The following is a 23,316-nucleotide window of genomic DNA, read 5'->3' on the forward strand; positions in this document are numbered from 1 at the left end:
GCGCGTTCCCTTTTACGTTATCGTGATTTCCGATTTCTCCCCGGAAACTTGTGTTTTAACGCAATTCCTGCGAACTCAGACAAAGCTCTCCAGACAGCAGTCTGGAGAATGTGTTCACGCTCATCCTTGATCGAAATCAAGGACGAGTAAGGTGTAAATTTATTTATGAATTTGAATTCGAATCCCTTATACAGTTCTCGCCTGTCGAAGCTTGAATCGAACACGGAAGAAATGAAACGCAACTTTGAGAAACTTCTGGCTAGCTTTTTGAGCATGCAGGAGCAACTGAAATCCCATCTGTCAAAGTTACAATCGGAGAGGGATCTTTCTGGACTACAATCTGAAATGGAATCGATGCGATTATCTTTATTAGCTCTCAGTGATGGACTAAAAGTGACGCCCCCCGACGATCTCTTAGAAGCACAGACTAATTTTACAAAGCTCCAGCAACTGGCAAGGGAGTTGAAAGAAAAGAAACCAAAAGTGTTGGAAATTGCAGGTAATTATTTTTCAGTTTATTATTTCAATGCCTTGAGGAGGACGTAATCTAACAGGAAAGTGATGCGATATAAAGTCTTTTCTAGGTTTAGCGATAGCCTTTTTAGGTTTTAAGGAATAATTTTAATCAAGTATTATTTTAATTTATAAATCATCAAAAACCTGCCTCGAAGTCCAATTGTGGAGAATTGATCTTCTAGTTCTGGATAAGAAGACCTTATCCAAGACTCAAAGTTTTGCCATTTTTGGTCTGAAATTTTCCTTTTTGAAATCATAGAAGACTCTTTTGAAAATTCTTTATATCTCTTTTACCTGTATCTTCATTTCGGATCTTAAAGCTCTGGCAATATTGGATCAAAAAGCTGAAGGTTATCCAAAAGAATCTCTTACTCAATCGCGCCATGGCAGAGACTAATAGCCTTTTTGTCAGATTGGAAAGCTTTATACTCGGCACAACTGTCTTTGCGTGCCTTGGTGATGCTAACGAGTTAAAACACGTGCGGATCACAGTAGAATATTAATGCTAAATGGAGCCCTGATTCGGAGAATTTTGTCACTTGCCAAGTATAATTCAAAATATAGAAACGGAGATGCGTAATTTACACAAACAGATTAAATTGGAACATATCTTTATTTTTTTCTAGTTTTGTAACCTATCGTGAACAGAAATAATGGGTCAGCGTTGAATAGCGGTAGTACTGTGCTAAATTGCTGAAGGAGATTTGAAAGAACTCTCCGTTCTCGGACACGTGATGTCTAAAGATCGTGCTCGTAGTTAAAAGCTCGTAGACCTCTTCTTCCGATGTGCTTCTTTCGCCACCAAGGAGGATGATCTTCTCCCACACTTCGTTAAAAGTAGCGGCTGAGCGTTGCAGTGCCACGAAAGCATGCGTGACGAGCGCAAGTGCCTGACTGTCGCTAGAATCGACACTTGACTCGCTAGTTGAAGCTGTGAAACCGTGGTATTCGTGGACGCTCGGGCTCGACGCTGATGATTGAATGCCCTCAGAGCCACTGTGACTCAAGCAGGGTTCAGAACTGGCTCTGGGCGGTTGGTTCTCGAGACGTCCTCTTCTGAATTCGCCTTGTTCAAAGTTGAAGATTTCTCTGATGTCAAGCGCCATCGTGCCATTCGTGCAAGTCGGAGATGCATTTCTCGTTTGGCGTTTGAACTGCGCCTCAGGAATTTTGGCAACTTCTACTGTCCAGAATCCATGGGAGCCTGTGCTCTTCTGTTTGACGAAAAACTCGCGCTGGACAAGATTGTGTCGTACAGAATCCCTCCAAGCTGATTTAGACGAGGCCAGTGCGGGAAAAAGCGCTTCGAGCTTTGAGTAGATTTGCCCCAGGCGAGCGCGTTTTTCTGGAAAAGTTCGAATCACGAGCGCGGTTAACACGCCGTAGGAAAATGGAGGCTTATCAGCTTTATTGTACACGCGGGTCTTCATCTTTTTACTTTTCAAAATTCGATATCAAAATCGACTATTTTTTCAAAGTTGTATTCTTTGTTTTTGGATAACTGATCAGTACGATTTGTCTTTTTATTTTCGGAAGGGCGCCCGAAATGACGTCGGCGGCGAAGACTCCCGCCTCCCGAGCTAGACGGAATAGCTTCCTCCACTGCCTCAAGCTTAACTCGTATCAGAATCTTCACATATTTTCTCTCAAGAAATTTGCCAATTATGGAACATCGGACAAATACATCACATAGGAAAAAATTATAAAACATATTCTCGTTGAGAATTTCGATTCTCTTGGTCTAAGATCCGATTATTCATCTGATCTAGTATGATGGCTGGATACTTACTGAAGTATAAGTCCAAATATGGTCAGGATTCTTAAATAAGAGAATATTAGGGGTACTCAATATTATTTCCTGACCCAGGCTTTTTACTCAGGTTGCCGGGCCCAGCCATAAGATAAGGGATTTTCTACTTCAGTCTGGGAAGTCTGGTCACAACTGGAAAGTCGGAATGGAATCAGTATCAGTTCAGAGGTGATCTTTAGGAATTGGAAAACAGGTTATGAGTGGAATGTTAGGGAGAATCTTGTAGTTTCCCATTGAGACTTCCAATGTAGACATTGTCTGAGCAGTAACTTTCCGAACATCCTCAAAAAGTTGTTTTCAAGTCTGATTTCTGGATTCTCTTCAGTAAATATTCTACTTTAGCTACCTCCCGTTCGACTTCGCGAAACCAAGACTTGAGTACTGCTGAAACCCAGCAACTTCACCTCGACGCGTCAACCCTGGAAGATCTTCTCCATGAAACAAGCACGACCGCAAGTGAAGCCTCGCGGTCTTACTCTCATCTAATGGGAATTTTGAGTGACTTTGAACAGGTAAAACTAATGCTCTTCATTAGCGCGTCCGATTCAAGCCGATCGCGGTTGTTTACTAGAATATTAAAAATGGGTGACCTTGACTTTCTTGGTGCTTAATTTAGTGGAGCAGTGGCCATAGTCCCGCCCGCGGGGGCTCTTGGCATCTATTCTAATCGTTAACGTTGAAAAATTCTGATATATTCTAGCTCTTCCTTACTCCTAAATTTGCCAAACAAGTTTCTTTTTTTTCCTAACTGGATTACTCCTTTCTGGAGTAATTGGAAGTGACAGGAGCCGCCCTTCCTCAAACGCGGTAAGAAAGAGCGAGAGACCTTCAGGTTGAAGGGTGGGCCGCAGGTGCACGAAAATGCAAACAGTTTGGTGCACCCACCTGCACCACCAAATTGGCCAATGAATGTACCGAGCCTCTCCACGGCGCAAAAAAGGAACTCTCTCTCTCTCTCAACCGCGGTTTACCAAAACACCGCCGCCAGAATTTATCATTCCGACAAAAAACCTAAATTCTAGAGACACGAACTACTACAGAGCTATCTAGAAGAAGTCGAAAAAGAGTTAGAAAACGTCTCAGCAGGTAAATTTACTGAACGCGCTTCACTAATCGTCTAGTACAATAATACAACTAGTTGATGAATAATCATTTTTTTTATTTTTTAGTAAATTATTCAAAATTTAATTTTATTTATTCTTATTTAATTTTGAATATAAAAGCTATTTTTCCTCTCATAGCAGAGTTTTCAAATTTTGATAAAAAAAAATAAATTCTACCGCGATTCTCATTGCTGACTGACTACTGACTAAAATTTGCAGAAAAAAAAAATTTTCAAAAACAATTAAAATTCCCGCAAATATAAGTCAGTAGGAATTGATAATCGCGGTATATCATATATTTTCTCACTGAATAAGATATCATAATAGTGGTAGGATTCTTGTCCAAATATTTCCGCCAAGTCCTCCATAGTGTCCGCTAATAATCCTTGTCTCGACAGATGACGTCCTGTTGACGTGTGTGAAGGAGTTTTCCGTAAGGAATCCGTTCGAGTGAAAATGCCATCATCAATAATGTCAGACTGACCGGATTTAGTTTTCCATGCGAATTCTTTACTTTTTTTTCAGTAAATGATGTCCTGAGCGACGAGACGGATTCTAACAATGTTTCTCGGGTGGAAAAACTTTCGCGGCTGAAGGACCTCGTCAGGGAGCTAGAAGGCGAGAAGAAGGCAGATCTGAAGCTGCTGGAAATGAGCAAGGAGAAGTACCAATTGGCTAGCAAGGAATTCCGCCGCGCACTGCAGCTCGACGACGCCGGGCAACTCTTCGGCGAAGACGGACAACGACATCGCCTAGTCGACTCCAAATACGAACGCGTCCAGCAAAATTTCGGTCTCCTCTCAAACAAGGTACAATTAGAGCTACGTAAGCCGCAACCGGAATTCCGAGCATTTTGACGAGCAAAATTGGCAGCGCAGCGGAATTTTTTATCGTCCATTTCTGAAATCCTAATGAGCAAAATCTTCGTTAGCATCCAACCGTTTCCACGGGGGAAATTTTAATTTCCAAGGTTTGAGGTAGACAAAGATCCCAAAATCAAAATATTGATGTCATTACGTATTTGCGAATATAATGATTTACGAAAATCGCCACTCATATAATATTTTTACAACCGCTTTTATTCAGTTTATAATACCGGAAAATACTGCATGGTGAATAATCGTCGCCGTAAATTTCGCTCTGCGCTAAAAGGCGCATTCATCAAAATGACTATTTGACAAAGAGAGTTTCCTTCTTCAACTGAATGCCTGAGTCCCTTTTCGCTTATCAGTAGCTCCTAAAACTACACGTGAGCCAAGTCAAGCACGCAGCCAATGCTGGCACGTGAGAAAAGGCGCTACATTTTTTCCAGAGAGAATGAATTGAATCAATGTTCCTAGGCCCGGTTTCATGCAAAATAAAATGCTCATCTTTTTGACGTCCTTTTTTTGATGCCGATTGAGAATTTCTCGATGATGAGCAGTTTTGTCTGCCGCTTGCAGACGGCGTTTGCGTCATTTGGCTATATTGGAAAGGGTCTTTTCGTAGAAAAATCATTTAATAATTTTAACGACCTTTCCCAACCTAAAGGGCTTTACCTCTTCTTTTCGGACTTTTGCTCATTCTTCTGCCGATTCATTCTTTTTACCGTCGGAGTGGACCAAGAGTGAGTCCCTTGTTCTGCGCATTTGTCAGGAGAGCATCGCTTTCTTATTTCTAGCAGGTGTCATTTTATAGGTTAAGGAAGACAAAGACGGTGGTGACTCGGCTTGGGCGAGAGTGATTTTACGAGTTTAGAGCAAAATTTTGATCCTTTTTCCTCCGCGGATCAGCACTAAACAAATAGCGGCAGCTACGTGGGAGAATGTCAACTGAAAATACGAAGAGACCTTGAACGAACTCGAGCTCTGAGCTGTGCGATAGTGTGAAGCTCTCTTTCTATCTATCCCCACGGGAGGTCCCGTCTCTGCTCGCACGCATGCTGAGGAAGCCACCTTCCCTTTTTCAAATACCTAACCTCAGCTAGATACCCTCCTTCTTACAACGTTACAAAGGAGCTCAGCCGCGCGGCAAATCAAACCACTGGCACGAGCAAGGACCAACTGTCCCTGGTCAGTTGCTCAGCGCCAAAACTGCAAAACTCACTTCCCTGCCACAAGAAAATTAAGAAAGAAAAAGACAGAGAGGAAAATTGAATGACTCATGGGAAGAAAAGCTTCTGAAGCGTGAAGATATACACTAGAGGTACTACAAGAAGAACAATCTAAGAAGAAGAAAGCATGGGAGTGTGCGCCTCCAAACCAAAGGCACGGTCAATATTTACAGTAACTCTTTTTGACTGAATTCGATTTAAAAATATGTAGAATCTAATGGAAGTTTAATTTAGACGGCTTTAGATAATAATAATTATTTTCTAAATTTCAATCAATTTAATTAATTACTTTCAAAATTTTTTGTTTAAAGTCAAAAATAGCATAATTTTCTAAAATAAATTTCTCGTTTTTTTTTCTTTCCATCGATATCTAAATTTTGGAATCTAAAAGAACCAAAAACACGATAATAAAAAACGCTGCGTGGGCTAAGCTAAATTAGAATCACTGTGTCTCTTTCTAATTTTCTCTCCATTTTACTCTGATGACCGTAAAATAGACCGATGAAATCGACATCGAAGAGCCTCCAAAGACGATCAAGTCAGAAGAAGGATCCGATTCTCTGGATCAGAATTACTCGTTGAATTCTTATGCTGGCGTCTCATCAGTTTTGGGTTTTTCCTATAATGAAAAGGGTCTTAATCAACGAAGAGGCTTCTTAGATAAACAAAGAGCCAACTGAGAGAGAAAAAGGCCAACCCAAAATTAGATCAGATGGAAGAGTCACTCACAAGGCAAAAAATAAGTGCATTGGAATCGTTAGAAGCCTACATTAAAGACGACATTAACGCAAGGTCCATTGGCGATTATTTTACAGTCAATGTAATAGTTAAGAAGCAGATCCTGCGATTTGATCGAAGGAGAAGCGCTAGAATCGACAGCAAGTGTCGAAATCAACCGAATCAATGACACAGTCGCCCGTCTTCGCCAATCCATCTCGACATTGGATTTGATCAGCGAACCAGCGCTCGTCGCTAATGCCAGTCCTTACGAGAAGCCGCTCTTTGCCTCGCCATTTACAAACTCGGAGCTTTCGCTCGAAAGCATCACCAGTGATCTCGGAGGCTCAATAAGCGCCAAAAGCCCCTCACACTTGAAATATCAGTTTCTTGTCGACAGCCGAGTGCCACCAACATTGTCCCCTTTATCAGCACGCAGCGCTACTAGGACTTCTTCGGAAGGAGAAAACTCGCAGCAGGAAGAGGCAATTATACTTATCTATAAGCAGGACTTGGCTCGACAACATGCTTAGAAAATCTGAGTCAAGTTTTAAAGGGTTTTAATGAAAAGCCGCTTAGCGGCTTTTTAATAATCGAGGCGCCTTCGCAAAATTACTATTTCAATCTATTTTCAGATTCTGGCGAAGCCGCTTTAGGTTTACTTAGGTTTTAACACATGTTGCCAAGCACAGAAGCAGGAGAAATAAAACAAACAAAGCAGAAATCCAGAATTTTCCTTTTAAAAATCTATTCAGGCGGCGGAAAAATTCCAAGCTTATGGAAATGTGCTAGAAGTCTGGAAAGAGTACGAAGGAGTTGAGCTCAACTGTAAATCATGGCTACAAGAAGCGGAAATTCGACTTTCTGTTATGGGAGCGCCAAGGTAAGCGCTAATTACAGCCAAAAAAAGTGGCAATTTTAATCAGTTTATTGTTTTGGGATAAACGCGCCCGGGTCACTAGACCTATGTTTTCCTTCAAACACGTTGTTCCGAGAAGCTAAAATTTATAATTAACGGGAAATCATAGCACTGACTTGGCAACTTTGAATGAGCAAATTATCGACGCTAAAACTGCGCGGCACGATGCTGATGGCCACAAAAACTCCTTCAAGCGACTGGATCAAACTGCACGGGCGATTGGTCGACTTGGGGACGAGCTTGTTTCTCATCGAGACCAGCAACGCGTCTCCCGTCAAACTCAAAAACTGCGCCAAGGCTTCCAGGCCCTGTCGGATAAAATCGACATGAAGGTGAAAGAACTAATGGAGATGGGCAACGAATTGCAGCAACTCCAGGAGAAAATCACAAACGCAAACAATGAAGCAGAAGTCGCCGCGCGAGTCCTAAAGGAAGTTTCTCGAGCTGCAAGGGCTGATAAAAACTTGCTAGAAGAACGACGAGATAGGCTGAAACTCTCGCAGACGGAGATCAAACGGGCAGAGCGTGAAATCAAGGAGTCAGGGGAAAAAGCAGCGCTCAAGGTTTTGTCAAAATGTGGCGAAGAAAACGCACGTGCAGTTCGAGAAAAGCTCGCAAGCGCTCAAAGACGAACAGAAGGCGTCGTCGAGGATATCGAAAAAGAAGAGCGAAAACTTTCAAGAATGATTGAGCTTCTAAGCGACTTCGAAAATCACGCTGATCACTTGGAGAATGAAATCCAAACATTGCAAAATCCAAAAGCCTGTGAAGTGAAACTCGGCAATTTGCGCGAATCGGCGTCTTACCTGCTCGATTCCGGCAACTTCTCGGATCACAGTCCCGTCACACTGAGGCTTGATCGCTTGAATCGTATGCTGGCGAATGCTTCGGAGCAGAGCAGAGAACGAAGGAATGCACTTGAAAACGAAAAGCGACGGGAAACAGAGCGTGAGCGCGAGTTTGAAAATGTCAAAATCGAGCTCGGTCAATTCGATGTCGTTTCTATTCAAAGCCTTGCGAATCTGCCCGCTGACCTCAACAAGCTTGACAATTTGATAACAAAGTGGGAAAATCTCGAGCCCAAGCTCGAGTACTTAGAAAGCACCTCTGAAAGTCCAATTATGCAGCCAGGCTCGACTGCTTCTCTTCGCAGAAGAAGCAGAACAAGAAGACAGGGCGGCACACTCCCGAGGAATTCAGGAAGACTTTCTGGAGCGTCTGCTTCCGGTGTTGAAGGTTTGAGATTGAAGTACGAGAGCATTGGAGACAGACTAATCAACACAAGAAACGTGGGCCAAATACTTCTAGAGCAGCTTGAAGTGTGGCATTCGAACCAGGTGAAAGCAGAACACATCATGAAAAATCTGGCTGACTCGTCATCTTTGATATCAGCGATGGGAGACGTGGCGGAAGCCGTGCGTTCCGGCAAAGCTGTTATCACTACATGTCGCACCAAACTAGATAACGAGCCCAAGGACCTTCCGAAATTAGAGTCGGAAGTCGACCAACTCCAAAAACAATTTAACGATGTGCAACAGGAAATCATGGACGCGCGATTGTCCAAGGATCAAAAATCAAAAGACATTGATCATTGGCAGCAGCGCTTTTAAATCTCTCCGACTGGACATCCGATCAATGGAGTCTCATGTCCGTGCTGGGGAAGATTTCGGCTGATCCGGCGATTCTAGAGCCACAGAGGCAGCAAGTTGATGCGCTGCTGAGTGAGTTTAACTCGCGAAAAGAGCGATACAACCAGCTTCAAGCGGACTGCCTATCTTTGAACGATTCGAGCAAAAGTCAAGATATGAAACAACTGAGCTCGAGGTGGAATGAATTGGAGCAAAAACTTGAAGAGCGTAAAATAGCAATCGATGAGGCGCTAAAATGCACGCGCGAGATCGAGCAAGAAACTGCCAAGCTACAAGACTTCCTAACTACTGTTACTGCTGACTTAGCAATATCAAGCAGACTGCCACCAGTTCCCGATTCAGTTGAAGATTGCCTCAAAAAACTCAAACAGCACCAAACCCAAGTGACCGAAATGGAAAAGAGTGCCAAACTCGCCCAGCAAGCAGCAGAATTTCTTGCACAAGTTGCCTCTGGAGCTGAAAATCATGGCAACAAATCGCACTCGGTCGGACAAGCACTTTTCATTTCAACCAAAAAGTTGGACGAAAAAATCGGCACTCTCACAGAATTGCTGGCTAACATCGATGAAGCGTATAAACTGAGATCTGAGTTGTTCAACTCGATCAATGCGATTGAAAAGGGACCAACATACGGACGGGAAGAAATTAACGCTCTGAGATCAAAGTATGACGAGCTCGTTTCGCTTGTAGAAGACATCAGTGAAAACACGTCGCCGATTCGTAATAACTCGCTACGAGAAGACAAGCGCTCCATTCAGCGAAAGATCAAAGCGCTAGAAACGGGCTTAGACCAGCGTGAAAGGGACGAGTCACGAAGAGCGCGAAAACAGGCGCAGCTGCTGTCATTTATTAACGAACGGGAACAGCAGATTGCGTCCACACATGAGGGCGAGGCTCAACCTGACGCCATTCACCAGAAAATCACACTCGTCCAAACTCTTAAGGATGAACTCACCGCGCGCATGGGCGAACTGAAGGCTCAATTCGGCGGCCCCACTGATTCACAAGTTCAACAGAGCTTCAACAATCTCCTCGAGAAGAGCACCGATAGAGCTAAGGAGCTTCAGGATGCGAAATTGCAAGCAGAAGAGCTCGACGGACTCCTCCATGATTTCAACGAATGGGCGGAGGACTCCCTGGAAAAGATTCTCGCTGCTACGAACTTAAAATCGCCCGAGACTCTTTACGAAATGCAGGTTTGTCACAAATAAGCTTTTTCTTACAGGCTCAGTACTTGATACATTTTTGAAAAAGTTGGGTTATATTGGCAAATGTCGAGCTCATCCCTCAGCAGAGTGGCGCAGCGGAAGCGTGCTGGGCCCATAACCCAGAGGTCGGAGGATCGAAACCTCCCTCTGCTATATACCCATATTTTCTTTTTTTTTCTCATAACAAAGATTCTAGAGACCTCCTACTTATTATTCTTTTAGACAATGATGGAGGAGTGCAAAGACCAACGCGGTGAAATCGAGCTTATTTGCTCTCTGCTAAAAGGTGTCGAACCAGCCGGAAAACGATGGGGAGGAAGACCTTTGGAGCAAGTCCACTCTGATGCTCTGCACACTCTCGATCGCATCAAGAGCTTGCTGAGTGAGCGAACAGAAGCCGCCGACGATGCTCTCAACCGAGTCAAGCGCTTCGAGGAGTCGATAGAGAAGCTCACCGCTTGGTACAGAGAGATCGGCGACGACCTTGACAAGATCAAATCGGCGCTAGACTTGACGGAGCCGGAAGTAATCGATAAAATGGTCGACGATGTTGGTAGAATCTCCACCATTCTTCAATCGAAAATGGCGACACGGGAAATTATGTCCAGAGAGTGTCAAATGATGAATTTCGATTTGGCTGAAGGGATGAAGGATAGTGTCGAGGAGAAGCTATCCAAACTCGAGAGCACAGCTTCAGAAACAGAACTGAAATGCAGAGAGCTTCAAAATCTTCTTGAAAAGGTTCAACGCGCGAGCACGAAATATGCAGAAGTGCGAGACGAGCTTTTGCCATGGGTTGAAGACATGGAGGTGCGGTTAGATCAATTTGACGACGTTTCCCTACCAGATGAGAGCCTCATTGAGGATCTCAGCCAGATGAGTGAAGAGATTGCAGAACGACGTCTTCTCGCTGACCGCCTTGTTCTCACCGCTGATAAACTCGCGCCTTTAGGAGCGATTCAAGTCAAGAACGAAGCAGCACAGATCTCGAGCAGATATTCCGACATTCGCGAACGCTGTCGACAGCGTAAGAGAGAAACTCAACAACTCGCAATCGAACATCAGCAGTACTCGGAGCGTCTTAACAATCTGAACAACGCTTTGCAGCGGATTGATGAGCGTCTATCGAATAGCGATCGCCCCGAATGCAACGTTGAAAAGTGCAGAGCCGCAATGGCGGATTTGAATCAACTTAGCAAAGAATTGGACAAGCTAGAAGCTGCGAAAACGACGCTTCAAAAGACCGGTCAAAGCCAACTTAGCGATCCCAAGATAAATTCAGAGCTGGCAAAGATCGATTCGACATGGGATCATCTCCAGAATACGCTCAAGAACAAGCGCGATCGATTGAGACAAACAGAAGCTGCGTCTGAGCGATTTTGGGCGAAAAACTCTCAGTTCCAGAATCAACTGGATCAGCTTGAAGGCGAGCTGCGAGAGATCAAGCCAACGCACGATGGTAAACGGGATATGGATCAGTTCGAGAAGAAAATTACAGCAATGGCCGGCTTGAATAAGAAAGTATCTGACACAGCCCGAGATCTTGGCTCATTAGGCGAAAATTCCGAAGCGCTACGCATGGCGCGAGAGGGTCAATCACAGCTCGATAGAATCGCCAGGAATATGCAACAAAAGCAGAACGAGATCGAAGCGGCTGCCAAAGAGCACGAGAATATGCAGCGAAAAGCGCGAGAGGCACTTTCGTGGATGCAATCAGCAGATGTGCGCTTGAAAGCACAGGGAGAGCCAAACTCTCCGGACGACTGCCGGGAAAAACTGAGAGTTATCTCCGACATTAAAAATCAAGCGCCCAAGTTCGCTGCTGCTCTTCCAGCAGCATCGTGGAGACAATTCGAGAACCGTTTGGCGGAAGAGGTTAGGGACACGGAAAACAAACTCATTTCAATGGGCCACTTTGACCAGGCGCTAGATGAGATTTCCGACTGGACAAGTAGGTGTTCAACAACTCTGAGCTCAATCGGACAAGATGCTAGCGCACTCCAAACTGATTTTGCCAGGGCAGAATTGATCATGTCCGAACTTGAATCACGCCAACGAGCGCTAGAAAAGCTCCGCGAAACAGCAGTCGAAAGATTTCCACTCAAGCAAAAGCGCCTTATTGCTATTTCTGATAACTTATCGAAAATCGGATCCATAGCAAGTACAAAACACGACGTTATTCGAAGTAGAATCGAAGCCGCAGAGTCAACAGAATTGAAAAAGAAGAAGGTTCAACGATGGGCTGCTGATATTCGAGAGTATCTTATCAATGACGGGCCCTATTCAGGATCCTCCGAGGGCGCGAAAGCTCAATCTGATGAATGCCGGAATAAAATTTCGGAAATGGTGAAACAACGAGGTGAATGCCCTGCAGCGCTGCCTGATGTTCGCTGGCAACAGATGGAGACTGCTCTTTCTGAGCGCAAGAACAAGCTCGGCAATTTACAGCTCGAGGTTGATACCTTCTGGGATGCTGCAAAGAAAATGGACAAGTCCCTCGGTCAATTTGAGTCGCAAATCCAGAAGATGCAGCCACCATCAGTTGTCGAAGACTCTACCAACTTGCAGATCGAACAAAATCGCAAACTTGAGGATGATATTCGCCTGAAAACGAACCAAGTAAAAACTATCGAAGATCTTTCTGGCTCTCTCCGAGCGAACATCAACAGAGAAGACGCAATCCAAGTTAAAAATGCAGCTTTGAGCATTCACTCTCGCTGGGAAAAATGCTTGCAAGCGACCAACAGACGTAACTTGGCCCTAGAAGAGAATAGAAAACGCGCCACAAAATATTCCGAAATGGTTATTGAGCTCGTTGACTTTATCGAACTTTCTCGCTCAAAACTGGAAGAGGCCAAAAGCAGCTGCGATCCTAGAAATGGGAAACGACTGCTAACGAAGCACAGCGAAATCGAACGAGAAATAGCACGCAATGAAAAGGGTTACGACAATGTCAAAAAAGAAGCCGCTCATCTTTTGAAAATTGCAAAGCTACCGAGTGATGTCACGGCGATAGAAGTAGAGTTGAAAGACATCCAGAACAAATGGGGAAATCTGCAGAACTTGAGCTGGAACTTCGTAAAAGACCTTCAAGACTCGATGGTCTCTTCTGGTCGCTTAATAGATGCACTCGAGTCACTAGAAGAGTGGCTGATTAAAGTAGAACCAGAGTTATCGGAACGCCGCCCATTAGAAGGCGATTTAGATACAGTCGAACGACTCCTTGAAAATCACCGCGATTTCAAACGAGAGCTTGAGGAGCGTGAACGGAGCTTTTCCGACATTAGACGACTCGTTGTTGATTTATCGGAGCAAGACGCTGCTTGGATGCGCCCTCAAATCTCCGGACTTGGCTCTCGCTGGGAAAATTTGAGAACTCTTTCTCGTCGCCGGGACGATAAACTTGCCAGAGCTAAGGTGAGAGCTCAAGAGTTCCAGGACGAAGTTAACAATACGCTCAACTGGCTTGCCATTGCCGAAGAAAGGCTTGACAATATCGCCATGCTCTTAGACGGAGATACTTCTGGATCGTTACTGGACAAGGCAAAGCGCAATCAAAGCGATCTAGTTGCGGATATGGACAAGAACAAAGCCCAACTTGATCGTGCAGTTCAACTTGGAAACGGAATTCTCACAAATGCCGATCCTGATGCTGTGGGCACTCTTAAACACTGGCTTGGTGCACTCACTGCTGGCTGGCAAGAGGTCCAAGCTTGGATCGAACAGCTCGGCGAAAGAATAAAACGAATAGAGAACGACGATGCGGACGCCCAGCAACGTCTAGATGCGCTACTAAACTGGCTGACCGGAGCACAAGATCAACTTTCCATTCGAAATCGCTCGCCCCTTCCAGCTGATATCACGCGTTTAAAACAACTCGCCGCTGAGCATCAACAATTTCAAGAGGAAATTCTCGCCAGGCAAACCGAATTCGACGAGCTCATCAGAATTTACAAGAAGAATTCAAGCTCTAATGTGATGCGAGAGAGCTACGGCTCGCTAAAGCGTAACACAAAAATAACAAATCAAGGACTTGTTGAATTCAAGAACTCAAAAGCCGCTCTGCTCAGCGGAACTTGGCAATCAGGTAAAGAAACTTATTTCGAAAAATATCTTCACTAACGTATTTCAGTTTGGCTGGCAGCTCTAGAAAGGCAGCGCGCAATTGCGAATGCCTTGGATGGTGCAGAGGAGAGTCAGTTCGACTTCGACACTTGGAGAAAGCGATACATGGCTTGGATGAACCATAAAAAATCGAGAGTCATGGAAACCATGCGCTCGTTTGACAAGAACAACACCGGTTTCATTGAAAATAAACGTTTCATTAATGGCGTTATTGACTCTGGATTTGACACCAATGAACGAGAAATGCGAAAGGTTAGTGCCAGATCCTCCTCTATGATATTTATCGTTGTAGGTGGTTAAAATGTTTGACCGGGACGGAAACGGCCAAATTGATTACTACGAGTTCATCAGCGCGCTGCATCCTCGCGATCAGTACAAGCCAGAAACAGACGCGGCGAAAATCGAGGACGAGGTCATTCGTGAAGTCAGCCGCTGCCGATGCTGCGAGCGATTTGCTATTCACCAGATTAGCGATAACAAATATCGAGTACGTATTATTTTAACTCATCATTCAAATGTTATTCCAGCTCTCATTCAAATTTAGTTTGGTGACTCTCAACAACTCCGTCTGGTGCGAATTTTAAAGTCGACTGTCATGGTCAGAGTTGGCGGCGGTTGGATGGCGCTAGAAGAGTTCCTGAGCAAAAACGATCCTTGTAGAGGTAAATTTACTTCGAAATTGAGTCTGTATTTGTACCTAGAAATTCTTCATTAAATATTTTTTGTTTTCAGTTCGGCGACAAGGTAATATCTTAACAAATGTCTCGACGTTTTTTTAAATGTTTTCACGGCACGATAATGATTATTTGCCACTTGAAAAGGGATAGATATTGATTTTTAAGGCGCCTGTCGTAAAAAATGGGCCAGCTCCAAGAGGTTGATTCGCTGCAACTCTGATCTCTCGCTTCCTTCTACTTTCTCCGTGGACACTAGTGGCTCGGGCGAGACCTTCTCCTCGTCCGGGCTACTCGTGGGACATTTCAGTGGCTCGCTCACCGATTTGGACCGCGACGAGAGCCTGTCAATGACGGGCTCGACGTTGTCCACTAGCTCCGACCTACCGCGGATCAAAGGCTCCAAAATTCCTTTGAGAAGTAATCTCGCTTTCTATTCTAACTCCTCTCTTTCACTCTCCATACTAAATGCTTTCCAAAATCATCTTTTCAAAAATCTCACCAACTCACGTTTTCACAAACTCATACGGTATGAGTCATACCAGAATTGCACGAATGAATGTCGATCGTCACGATTAAATAATAATTCGAAAGCTAACATCCTTTAATTAGCCCGAGGAAAAGTGGCTCCAAGAAGCGATGGGTTTCCTACTGATCCACTCGCTGACGGAGTGTCTCAGACAATGTCAGCTTTCACGCGAAAATCCCGTCGCGATCGCCACAACTCTACGAGCAGTCAGCAGCCCATCAGGTAATTAAGGCCTCCTAAACTCTATCTGATCACAACAACATTCAGAACAACGCCTACAGATCGTCCAAACACTCGCCCAGGATCGCGCATTCCCTCCCGCAACCCGTCGCGTTCGAATTCTAGAGCCGGTTCACGTGCAGGCTCGCGCGATCCCTCGCCTCACAATAGAATTCCCAATCTTTCCGTTCTTTCCCCCAAGAGCTTGACTCCGCAGGGCTTGATTTCTCCCATGAGCCACCGCAGTAGTGGGCGCAAGGTGAGTCCATGAACTCTTTTTTTCTTTCTTTCTAACGAGTTCAATCGCAGACACCGAGCGGCTACAAAACTCCATCCGGCAGAAAAACGCCCAGTTCGAATTCAAAAACCGGCGATTCGGACATCGCCGAAGCAGCCCGCCGACTTTACACGCTTCAAACCGAGAGAAACTCGAAACTCTAAGTTGCCAGTACCGTACTTTCACTTATTTCGTTTACTTCTTTATTTATTTTCTAATTTAAAAAACAAATCTGCTGTCAACTGCCAACGTCTTAAATGATACTCTCACAGCATCGATTCTAATTTCTTTTAATAGCCTGGGCACTTATTCCTTTCCTAAACACGGTATTACTATCAATACGACCCTCTTCTGATGGTGCACTGCAATGCTTCACACTTACAGTAATTAATCTTCTTTTGGTTTCATTTTACTTTTAAATAAATTTATTCACTCTTCAGCCATTTTCTATCAAACAAAATGAGAAAGATGGTCACCAAGAAAGACCTGGCCGGAAATCCCGACCATGACGACGTCGACACGATGTGTCCGACGACGTAGGGTCGGCACGGACCACCCTTTTCAAAGGTCAGGTCTGTAGGTTCCAAAAGTTGGAGCCCTGCAACCTGTAGTCGTAGTAGTAAAATCGGTTTACAATAACCTGCAGAAAAGCAAAAATACAAAATGAGAGAGATGATCACGGCAAAGCTGGCGTTAATCCGGCCATTCAAGAACGTGGGCATCTTTTGTCGATAGAATTTACGGAAATTGATTTTATTCAGGTAACAGTTAACGAGACAAGCCTTTACTAGGCAAGGTGGTCGTCTGCTTGGTTTTTAGCAGTCATGTTTTCATCCACGACCTTGTGGAATTTTTGCTTCGACGAACTCCACTTCCCGAGCAAATTGAGCAGATTTCACCAGGCTGACGGCCTGATGATCTGGGGCTTCTGAATTATTTTTATTAATTATAATAATAATTAATAATTAAATTAATTGATTACTGAATAAATATAAGAATTTACCTGAAAGCGGTGCGGCGCGGACTTTCCAACTTCGAAAAGTGAGCGCCAACTGAACAACAACCCGCTCCGCCGGGCCTGTTCTAGAGACATACTGACAATTATCTATGATATCGGACTTTGACAATTTATCTTGCGTATTTTTATCAATTTAGCAATTTTCTTCCGTAAAAAAGTTCAAGTTGGCTAACTTTTGGTATCGTTTTTTTTAAATAAATATGGCTGGGATTAAATTCTATTGATTCTATAATTAGAAGCTTCTCCCATTCTCCGATAATTGGTTGAAAGAATTTATTTATATATATTTACAGCTTCCTGTTAATTAAAGAGTTTTGTACAGATCAAAGTTTTTCTTTTTGCGAATTCCGTCCCAAAAGTAAACCATGGAATTGCGCGCAGCGGGCTTTGCCTTTTCCAGCAGCGGAAGCACTTGATGACAGTTATCAAGCGCCGTTGGATTCGCGAACTTGAGCTCGAGCTGGATTTCACTGCGCAGTTGCGAGAAGCTTTTCTCGTCGCTAAGAGCCAGAGTGACGTCGTGGGTGTACTTTTTGAAGTGGCAGTTGAGCTCGACTTGGAGACTATCCTCGGAGAAGGAGACGGACAAGTGGTTTACGTCAATTTGCTCGTCGAAGATGAGATTAGTCTTTTCTTCGATTTTGCAGAGTAGAATTTTGCCCGGAATGAGGATCAGTCGGCGAGAGTCGAGTCCCTTCTTTACGTCGCACGAGAACAGCACTCTTGATTGCGCTTTCTTTGAAGGCGAGGAGGAGGCCTCCACAGTCCAATTTTCGATGTTTGAGAGCTCGGATTGTTTGGTCTCGCGTCGCTGGTCATTTACAACCTGAGCGAGGTCGCGCATGATTAGGTCGGCTGATTGGCAGGACTGGTAGTCGCCGTGGTAGACTTCTGTATACTGAAAAAACGAAATTGAAAATACTGTTGATTTTAGCACTACTGTAAGCCAAAATATTAAGCGAAGTTTACCTTTAACAACTCTGTAAAATGAAGCGGGTATTTGCAAATACGCTGGACCGGCTGAAGAAGAAAATCAGCAAGTTTCAAGAGCGGCAGATTTCGCGATTTCCGACAGTTTTCCCAGAAAGTTGAAAAGACCTCCAAGGTGTCCATCCTTGCCAGTTCGACAATAGCATCGCCATAATTGCGACAGTACTTGACATATTCCTTCTCCAGTAGCTTTCCGTGGGAAGTAAAGACAGCTCCAATGTTTGAATTTTGGGGCTTATCTTTGACAAAGGCGCTCTCCAGCTGAGCGAGGAAATCCTTCTGAACTGAGTACAGTTGCGCCAGATTGCCGAAAATGCGATCGATTTGCGCATGAGTAAAGTTTTCGTTGGAGAGAGCCGGCTGCCGGTAACCCTGAACAAATCCGATTATTCACTTGTTACATGGCGTACTCAGCCGTCACGGATTGCAGAAATCAACAACGACTCACCTCGAGAATCTCTTTCAAGTTCTTAACGTAGCTTCGTTCGGTCTCTACTATCTCTGTAACAACGTTCGCGCGCATCTTTCGCTTTCGTTTCGACTGTCTGCATGACTCTTGCCTAAAAAGTGGAAATAAATCGATTGTATCGAAACGTATGAAAATGTCTCTCTTTTTCGTCAATTATTAATTCCATACCTTGATACGCCGAGACCGAGGAACTCTTCAAAAGTCATCATCTCCTCTCTTTTTTCTTCGCGCTCATCAACGGAGTCGATACTAGTTCCGGAAATATTCCTAAAGCGGGGGAAAACTCCAAGGAGTCCTCGACGTCTTCTCTTACTAAAGAAAAGTTGTTGAAACAAGCTCGATTTTTTGTACTCAATTTGTGAGATTGGAAGATGTTGTGTTGCGCTAAGAATACAAATATATACCTTGGGCTTTGAATTGAAAGAGGATTTTCTATGTCTAATTCAGAGTTCTTTCTGCTCAGGCTTTTCGGCTTCACAATTGTAATATTCTCTTTATTGTTCGTCATGATTTTTGCTTTTCCTGTGCTCGCTGAAAATGTGCGTGTGTAAGATTTAGTGGTGGGAATTCAACTGCGGGAAATTACACGCACTGCGCGCAAGGGAAATTCAAAGGTAGCGCCACAAGCGGAGGGCGTTCTGATTGGCTCCTCCCGGCCAAGGGAGCACCTTTCTTTTATGAAACCTGCGTCTTCCGGCGTGTCAAGGGGGACACCTGCTCGGCAGTCTGCGACACATATTTCGCCGAAAATGATAGGCAATGAAACATCAAAGACAAAGTAAAGTGTTAGGACAACGCTCAAAGAGCGGCTACAGCTGGTCTCACACACGATATTATTTCGATCGTCTTATGAACATGATTTTTATTCAGATGATAATTTATTTTCTATAGGTAAATAATTCAGATAGTGAGGATCCTTTTTCTAGGATTCCTAATTCCCGAATTCTTCTTTCAGAAGATACGACAGGAGTTCAGAATCCTCTTACGGATTCCTAACTCCCGAATACTTCGAATTTCGAATTCCTAATTGCCGAAGACTCCTGGAACACTTTTTTCTTTACTTCGTCTGCTTCTCATCTAAACAAAATACATGTAGAGCGTCTAAAAGGCAAACTTATCGCATGAGTAAATACCCTAATTGGCGATGCAGTACTTTGTTTAATCCGTTGGGACTTAATATTGACAGAGCGGAACCTTGAATCACGCTCAATCACCCGGGAATTACTCGTTCACGCTTACCTGTGTCTATTTTTAGGTCCCCTTCAGCCATGCAGGCTTCGAGGTCCAAGTTCGCAGCGTTGTATCGCTTCACGCTCTCGTGATTTTTACGATTTGTGAAAAAGATGCCATCGATTTGTATCTTATCGGATCTGACACCGTTGTCTATAAATATCAATTCTTCATAATTACTGTACTTATTTTATGCTACAAGTAGTTCTTGGTATTGTGACGAGTCTGCTTTGAAGAAATTTGAACGGTCGTTTGATTGCATAAGAATTTCGAAAAACGGATATATCATAAAATTAAACGAATAACAGATTTATCGTGTCTGTGAAATTGATTCAATTTAAGATTACCAAAAAAAAAGAAAAAAAACGAGAACGAGGTCGACAAAGAAGGTAAAGGAAAAGGCATCAGTATTTGTTCAACGAGGAAAAATGGAAAGAGAGGGAGTGCGAATAGGTAAATCGTGTTTATAACAGATACAGTTAGTTATTGTTTTGCAAGTTAGTTCAGTAGTTGTATAAAGAGTAGAATTGGTAAAATTGGAACTTGGTTGGAGAAGAATGAATGCACCTACTAATCATTTTTTTACAACACCCAGTTTCTAATCAACTTTGTTTTTTCGCTTTTTACAGTGTTCTGTAGTCTGGATTCCGCGCTCGGTAAAACTTCAAGCCAAAGAAAGCCGCAGCAATCAGAGCCGCTAAAAGTAGCAGTTGTGTATGACTTGCTTATTTTATTTGCGTACCGGAGAAAACCATGCCGCCGAAAAAGGAGGAGCCTGAAAAACCACCTTGATTTGGCGCTGGGGTTGGTGATTCAGTTGGTGTGGTGGCGTTTGAGGGTGTTGTTACAGGAATCGTAGTCGTTGTACCTAACGAGATTGATAAAATTGGTGGGTTATAAGTTGACCTCACCATTTGATGGGGTAGTCGTGTCTGGAGCAAGTGTTGTGGTTGTATTTCCTGGGGTCGTTGTTGTGCTCTGAACAATTCAAAAGTCGAAATGGAAATTGAAACTGTGACTTACGTTTGCAGGGGCAGTCGTATCAGGAAGAGTTGTCGAAGTTGTGCTCTTTGATGTCGTTGTCGTACCACTGGTTGTTGAATTTGAAGGTACTACTGTTGTCGTCTTCAAAATGTTGGGTAAAATAAAAGATGGACAGTTGATTTTTTACCGTATTTTGGGCGAGAGCGCAGGAGAGAATAAAACAGACGAGAGCGATAATGTTCATTCTGAATGACAAAACATTGGCAGTTGAGGAATTATGTTGTCTAATATCTTTCTGCGGAACGATTCCGGGTACATTGACCTAATAGAAAGCATGCGATACACACGCTGAAGACGGAGGCTGTCAATTACGAACAGAGCAGTGATTGAAAACAACAAGGTTGACAGGAGAAGAAGAATAGGGAAACTTCATTTAAATCCTCTTTACTTGGACGGAGGCGGCTGCTGATTCTGCTGCTGATAGAACTGAACAAAGTTCGTTGAAAACTACTTATATACTTTTACTACCCACGCTTCGATAAGCACACATAGATGATTTCGCAACCCACGATTCTTAGAATTTAACGCTACGTACTTGTTGATATTGCTGATAGTATTGCTGGTATTGCTGGTGATATTGCTGCCATTGCGCAGCTGTATCAGAGCCAGAGCCGCTTGAGTAGGTTTGATTAACGACTGGAGGAGGTGCCGAGCTGGGGTACTGTCCGTAGCACTCAAAATACTGAAAGAATGAGTGATAACTGTGTTCCCAAAGTGTGGTGATACCTTTTTGTAATAATCTTGCCATTGCTGGGCGTTTTGATCTCCACCAGGGAGCGAGTTAGAATACAAAACAGGGGGCGGATTGGAGTAGACATCTCTCGAGCGGGGATTCCTGAAGAAACTTTGGCTTGCACGCCATACAGTATTATTCGTACCTGGAATCAGATCGACGATCGCGGTCGTCGCTGCGGCCGTATTTTTCATCCTGAAGCTTCTTGAAAGCGTCGCCTTCTTCGTTGTATTTTGCAACGAGCTTCTTTGCCTCTTCTTCTGGCAAATCGAGGTATTCGATCTTTTCGAAGAGATTGTCGTCCTTCTCTGGTAAGCTCATGGCCGCCTTCCACTTCATCATGTTTTCATTGGTAATCTTTCTGCCTCCTTCGCTCTGTTTTTTGTTCTGAAATAAAGACATGAGAAAAAAGCTACTAATTAAGCATTACCCTTCTCCTTTCATACTCTTCTTCGGACGGCACCACCACAATACATCGCCTGTGGAAGCCTTCAAATGGGCCCATCTTTTTGACATGTCCATTTCTGTAGATATTTGCCTGGTCGAGAATGTAGTTTCGCTTCTTTCGATTGGCGCGTTCCATTATACGCAGCACGGCACCCATGACTTTGGACTGAAGCTCTTCGAAAGGCGTCCCGTACTTATTCGAGTACTTTTCGCGTTTTTCGCCGCAAATTGCCATCTTGTCCATAATTGATTCGTTGCCGATCAAGTGAAAATGCTTTGCGCGATTGTCGTTCATGAATTTGTCCACCCACGTTGTTTTCCCTGAGCTTGGGAGACCACACATCATGATAACTGAATAATGATGTCAAAATAGACCGATTCTATTCTACATACCAGAGCAGCTTCTCTTGTCTTCTGATTCTTTTGGGCCTGCGATTCGTTCCTCGGCAGATACAGCTCCGATTAATCGGTATTCTCTGAGCGATTTTGGGGATGACTCCCACATATCATTATAAGTCGAGCTTCGGCGACCGAAATGCAGATGGACGGAGTAATTCTTGATCAAGAAATGAGGGTAAAATGCGCTAGAAACACGGTTGTCTTTAGCCGAAAGAATGAACTGATTTACCTTTGCTCGGCACAGCCAAGCTCCTCTCGGTTAAAAGTGACAGTCTCTGCCCCGTCGTCGGTCAACTGTTGTTTTCCGTTCCTTGTGTAAGCAATAGTGATTTGCTTTGGATCGGTGAGATCCAGAAAACACCCGATTGTATCGCCGCGTCTGAACGTGCTGCCAAACTCCATGAATTTTTTGTTGTAAGCGAGCTTTGCGTGAGAGTCAAATCCAATCGAGCCTTGGTCTTCGCCGAGAACCAAGTCTGACATGCCTGTGCTCCAACCGATCCGGCACCAGTAGAGGGACTTTTCGTCTGGATGAAGATGCCTGTATGATGATAAGTATTTCGCTAAGATTTCAAGCACTTACTTGGTGGGCATTTCGCGGGAGATATGAAGCTCGAAGCAGACCTTTCCGCCACGAACACCGTGAGTTGCTTTTGCTCCGGCGAAGCAATACCCAAGCCCTTCGTAGTTGACGTTTTCACATCGATTCCTTTCTGTGATTTTCATGTTTAAGTCGGCCATGTAGGGCGAGATCTCCACCCGCGAATCGTCCCAAGAGGGGTCGTGCTCCATCTTGACGCTGCGACGAGAGGGCGATCTGTCCTTGTAGTCTGATCGCCGCCGTGGCTCAGAATGGCGATAAGCTGATCGGTTCGAATCGTGGGATGGGTTTTCTCTACGTTTCTTGACGGGCGGCGGGGCAAGTTCGGGCGACTCGCCTCGAACGTCGCCCAGTTCTTTTGGCACCGGCGGGTCACCAATCTCGGTGTTCTCCTTCTTCTCTTCCTCTTCTTTTTTATCTGCGTCGAGATCGGCTGTGTCTGCGTGCAGCTCAATACCCCCATCGCCTGTTTTCTAGGTTGACGAACTTATCATTCAAACAATAAATAGCTATCAGTTCTCACGTGACGAAACTCGTCTCTGTGAAA

The 23,316-nt window shown here is 44.2% G+C and overlaps 5 protein-coding genes and 1 non-coding gene across 10 annotated transcripts; 3 read left to right on the plus strand and 3 right to left on the minus strand.

Moving 5' to 3' along the window:
* The first annotated feature begins 198 nt into the window (after positions 1-198).
* Positions 199-8,767, plus strand: LOC145708480 (uncharacterized). Of its 3 annotated transcripts, XM_081786151.1 has the most exons (6): positions 199-499; positions 2,669-2,838; positions 3,349-3,412; positions 3,955-4,238; positions 6,994-7,121; positions 7,267-8,767. In XM_081786151.1, the coding sequence occupies exons 1-6, from the start codon at positions 232-234 to the stop codon at positions 8,765-8,767; spliced, it is 2,415 nt and encodes an 804-aa protein (XP_081642277.1). In that variant the 5' UTR covers positions 199-231. The 3 variants fall into 3 exon arrangements, with proteins under 3 accessions (XP_081642277.1, XP_081642278.1, XP_081642279.1); XM_081786152.1 differs by lacking the exons at positions 199-499; positions 2,669-2,838; positions 3,349-3,412; positions 3,955-4,238 and adding exons at positions 6,230-6,313; positions 6,357-6,723; XM_081786153.1 differs by lacking the exons at positions 199-499; positions 2,669-2,838; positions 3,349-3,412; positions 3,955-4,238 and adding exons at positions 6,230-6,313; positions 6,360-6,723.
* Positions 8,768-8,802: 35 nt separating this feature from the next.
* Positions 8,803-16,276, plus strand: LOC145708479 (microtubule-actin cross-linking factor 1, isoforms 6/7-like). 2 transcript variants are annotated; one of them, XM_081786148.1, is made up of 9 exons: positions 8,803-10,002; positions 10,237-14,101; positions 14,147-14,391; positions 14,432-14,626; positions 14,684-14,801; positions 14,982-15,233; positions 15,426-15,564; positions 15,610-15,820; positions 15,871-16,276. In XM_081786148.1, exons 1-9 carry the CDS (start codon positions 8,803-8,805, stop codon positions 16,000-16,002), a joined length of 6,357 nt encoding a protein of 2,118 aa, XP_081642274.1. In that variant the 3' UTR covers positions 16,003-16,276. The 2 variants fall into 2 exon arrangements, with proteins under 2 accessions (XP_081642274.1, XP_081642275.1); XM_081786149.1 differs by lacking the exon at positions 14,982-15,233.
* On the plus strand, positions 10,096-10,167 carry TRNAM-CAU (transfer RNA methionine (anticodon CAU)). The gene has a single exon. It is a non-coding gene; the product is annotated as a tRNA-Met (tRNA).
* Positions 16,277-16,585: 309 nt separating the features above from the next.
* Positions 16,586-18,921, minus strand: LOC145710253 (rho guanine nucleotide exchange factor 4-like). Its single transcript, XM_081787970.1, has 6 exons — positions 18,720-18,921; positions 18,484-18,627; positions 18,295-18,406; positions 17,826-18,218; positions 16,842-17,754; positions 16,586-16,766 (listed from the first exon to the last, which is right to left on the minus strand). Exons 1-5 carry the CDS (start codon positions 18,821-18,823, stop codon positions 17,161-17,163), a joined length of 1,347 nt encoding a protein of 448 aa, XP_081644096.1. The 5' UTR covers positions 18,824-18,921; the 3' UTR covers positions 16,586-16,766; positions 16,842-17,160.
* A 53-nt stretch (positions 18,922-18,974) lies between these two features.
* Positions 18,975-20,819, minus strand: LOC145710255 (uncharacterized). 2 transcript variants are annotated; one of them, XM_081787973.1, is made up of 6 exons: positions 20,717-20,819; positions 20,569-20,670; positions 20,457-20,523; positions 20,288-20,413; positions 19,555-20,242; positions 18,975-19,392 (listed from the first exon to the last, which is right to left on the minus strand). In XM_081787973.1, exons 1-5 carry the CDS (start codon positions 20,771-20,773, stop codon positions 20,169-20,171), a joined length of 426 nt encoding a protein of 141 aa, XP_081644099.1. In that variant the 5' UTR covers positions 20,774-20,819; the 3' UTR covers positions 18,975-19,392; positions 19,555-20,168. The 2 variants fall into 2 exon arrangements, with proteins under 2 accessions (XP_081644099.1, XP_081644100.1); XM_081787974.1 differs by lacking the exon at positions 18,975-19,392 and adding an exon at positions 19,423-19,509.
* On the minus strand, positions 20,811-23,236 carry LOC145710252 (heterogeneous nuclear ribonucleoprotein U-like protein 1). Its single transcript, XM_081787969.1, has 8 exons — positions 22,752-23,236; positions 22,398-22,709; positions 22,163-22,353; positions 21,753-22,120; positions 21,468-21,709; positions 21,316-21,424; positions 21,125-21,271; positions 20,811-21,015 (listed from the first exon to the last, which is right to left on the minus strand). The coding sequence occupies exons 1-8, from the start codon at positions 22,958-22,960 to the stop codon at positions 20,974-20,976; spliced, it is 1,620 nt and encodes a 539-aa protein (XP_081644095.1). The 5' UTR covers positions 22,961-23,236; the 3' UTR covers positions 20,811-20,973.
* Between the last annotated feature and the right edge of the window lie 80 nt (positions 23,237-23,316).

This window comes from Oikopleura dioica, chromosome XSR (genome assembly GCF_907165135.1).
Source record: "Oikopleura dioica chromosome XSR, OKI2018_I68_1.0, whole genome shotgun sequence".
NCBI lineage: Eukaryota > Metazoa > Chordata > Appendicularia > Copelata > Oikopleuridae > Oikopleura > Oikopleura dioica.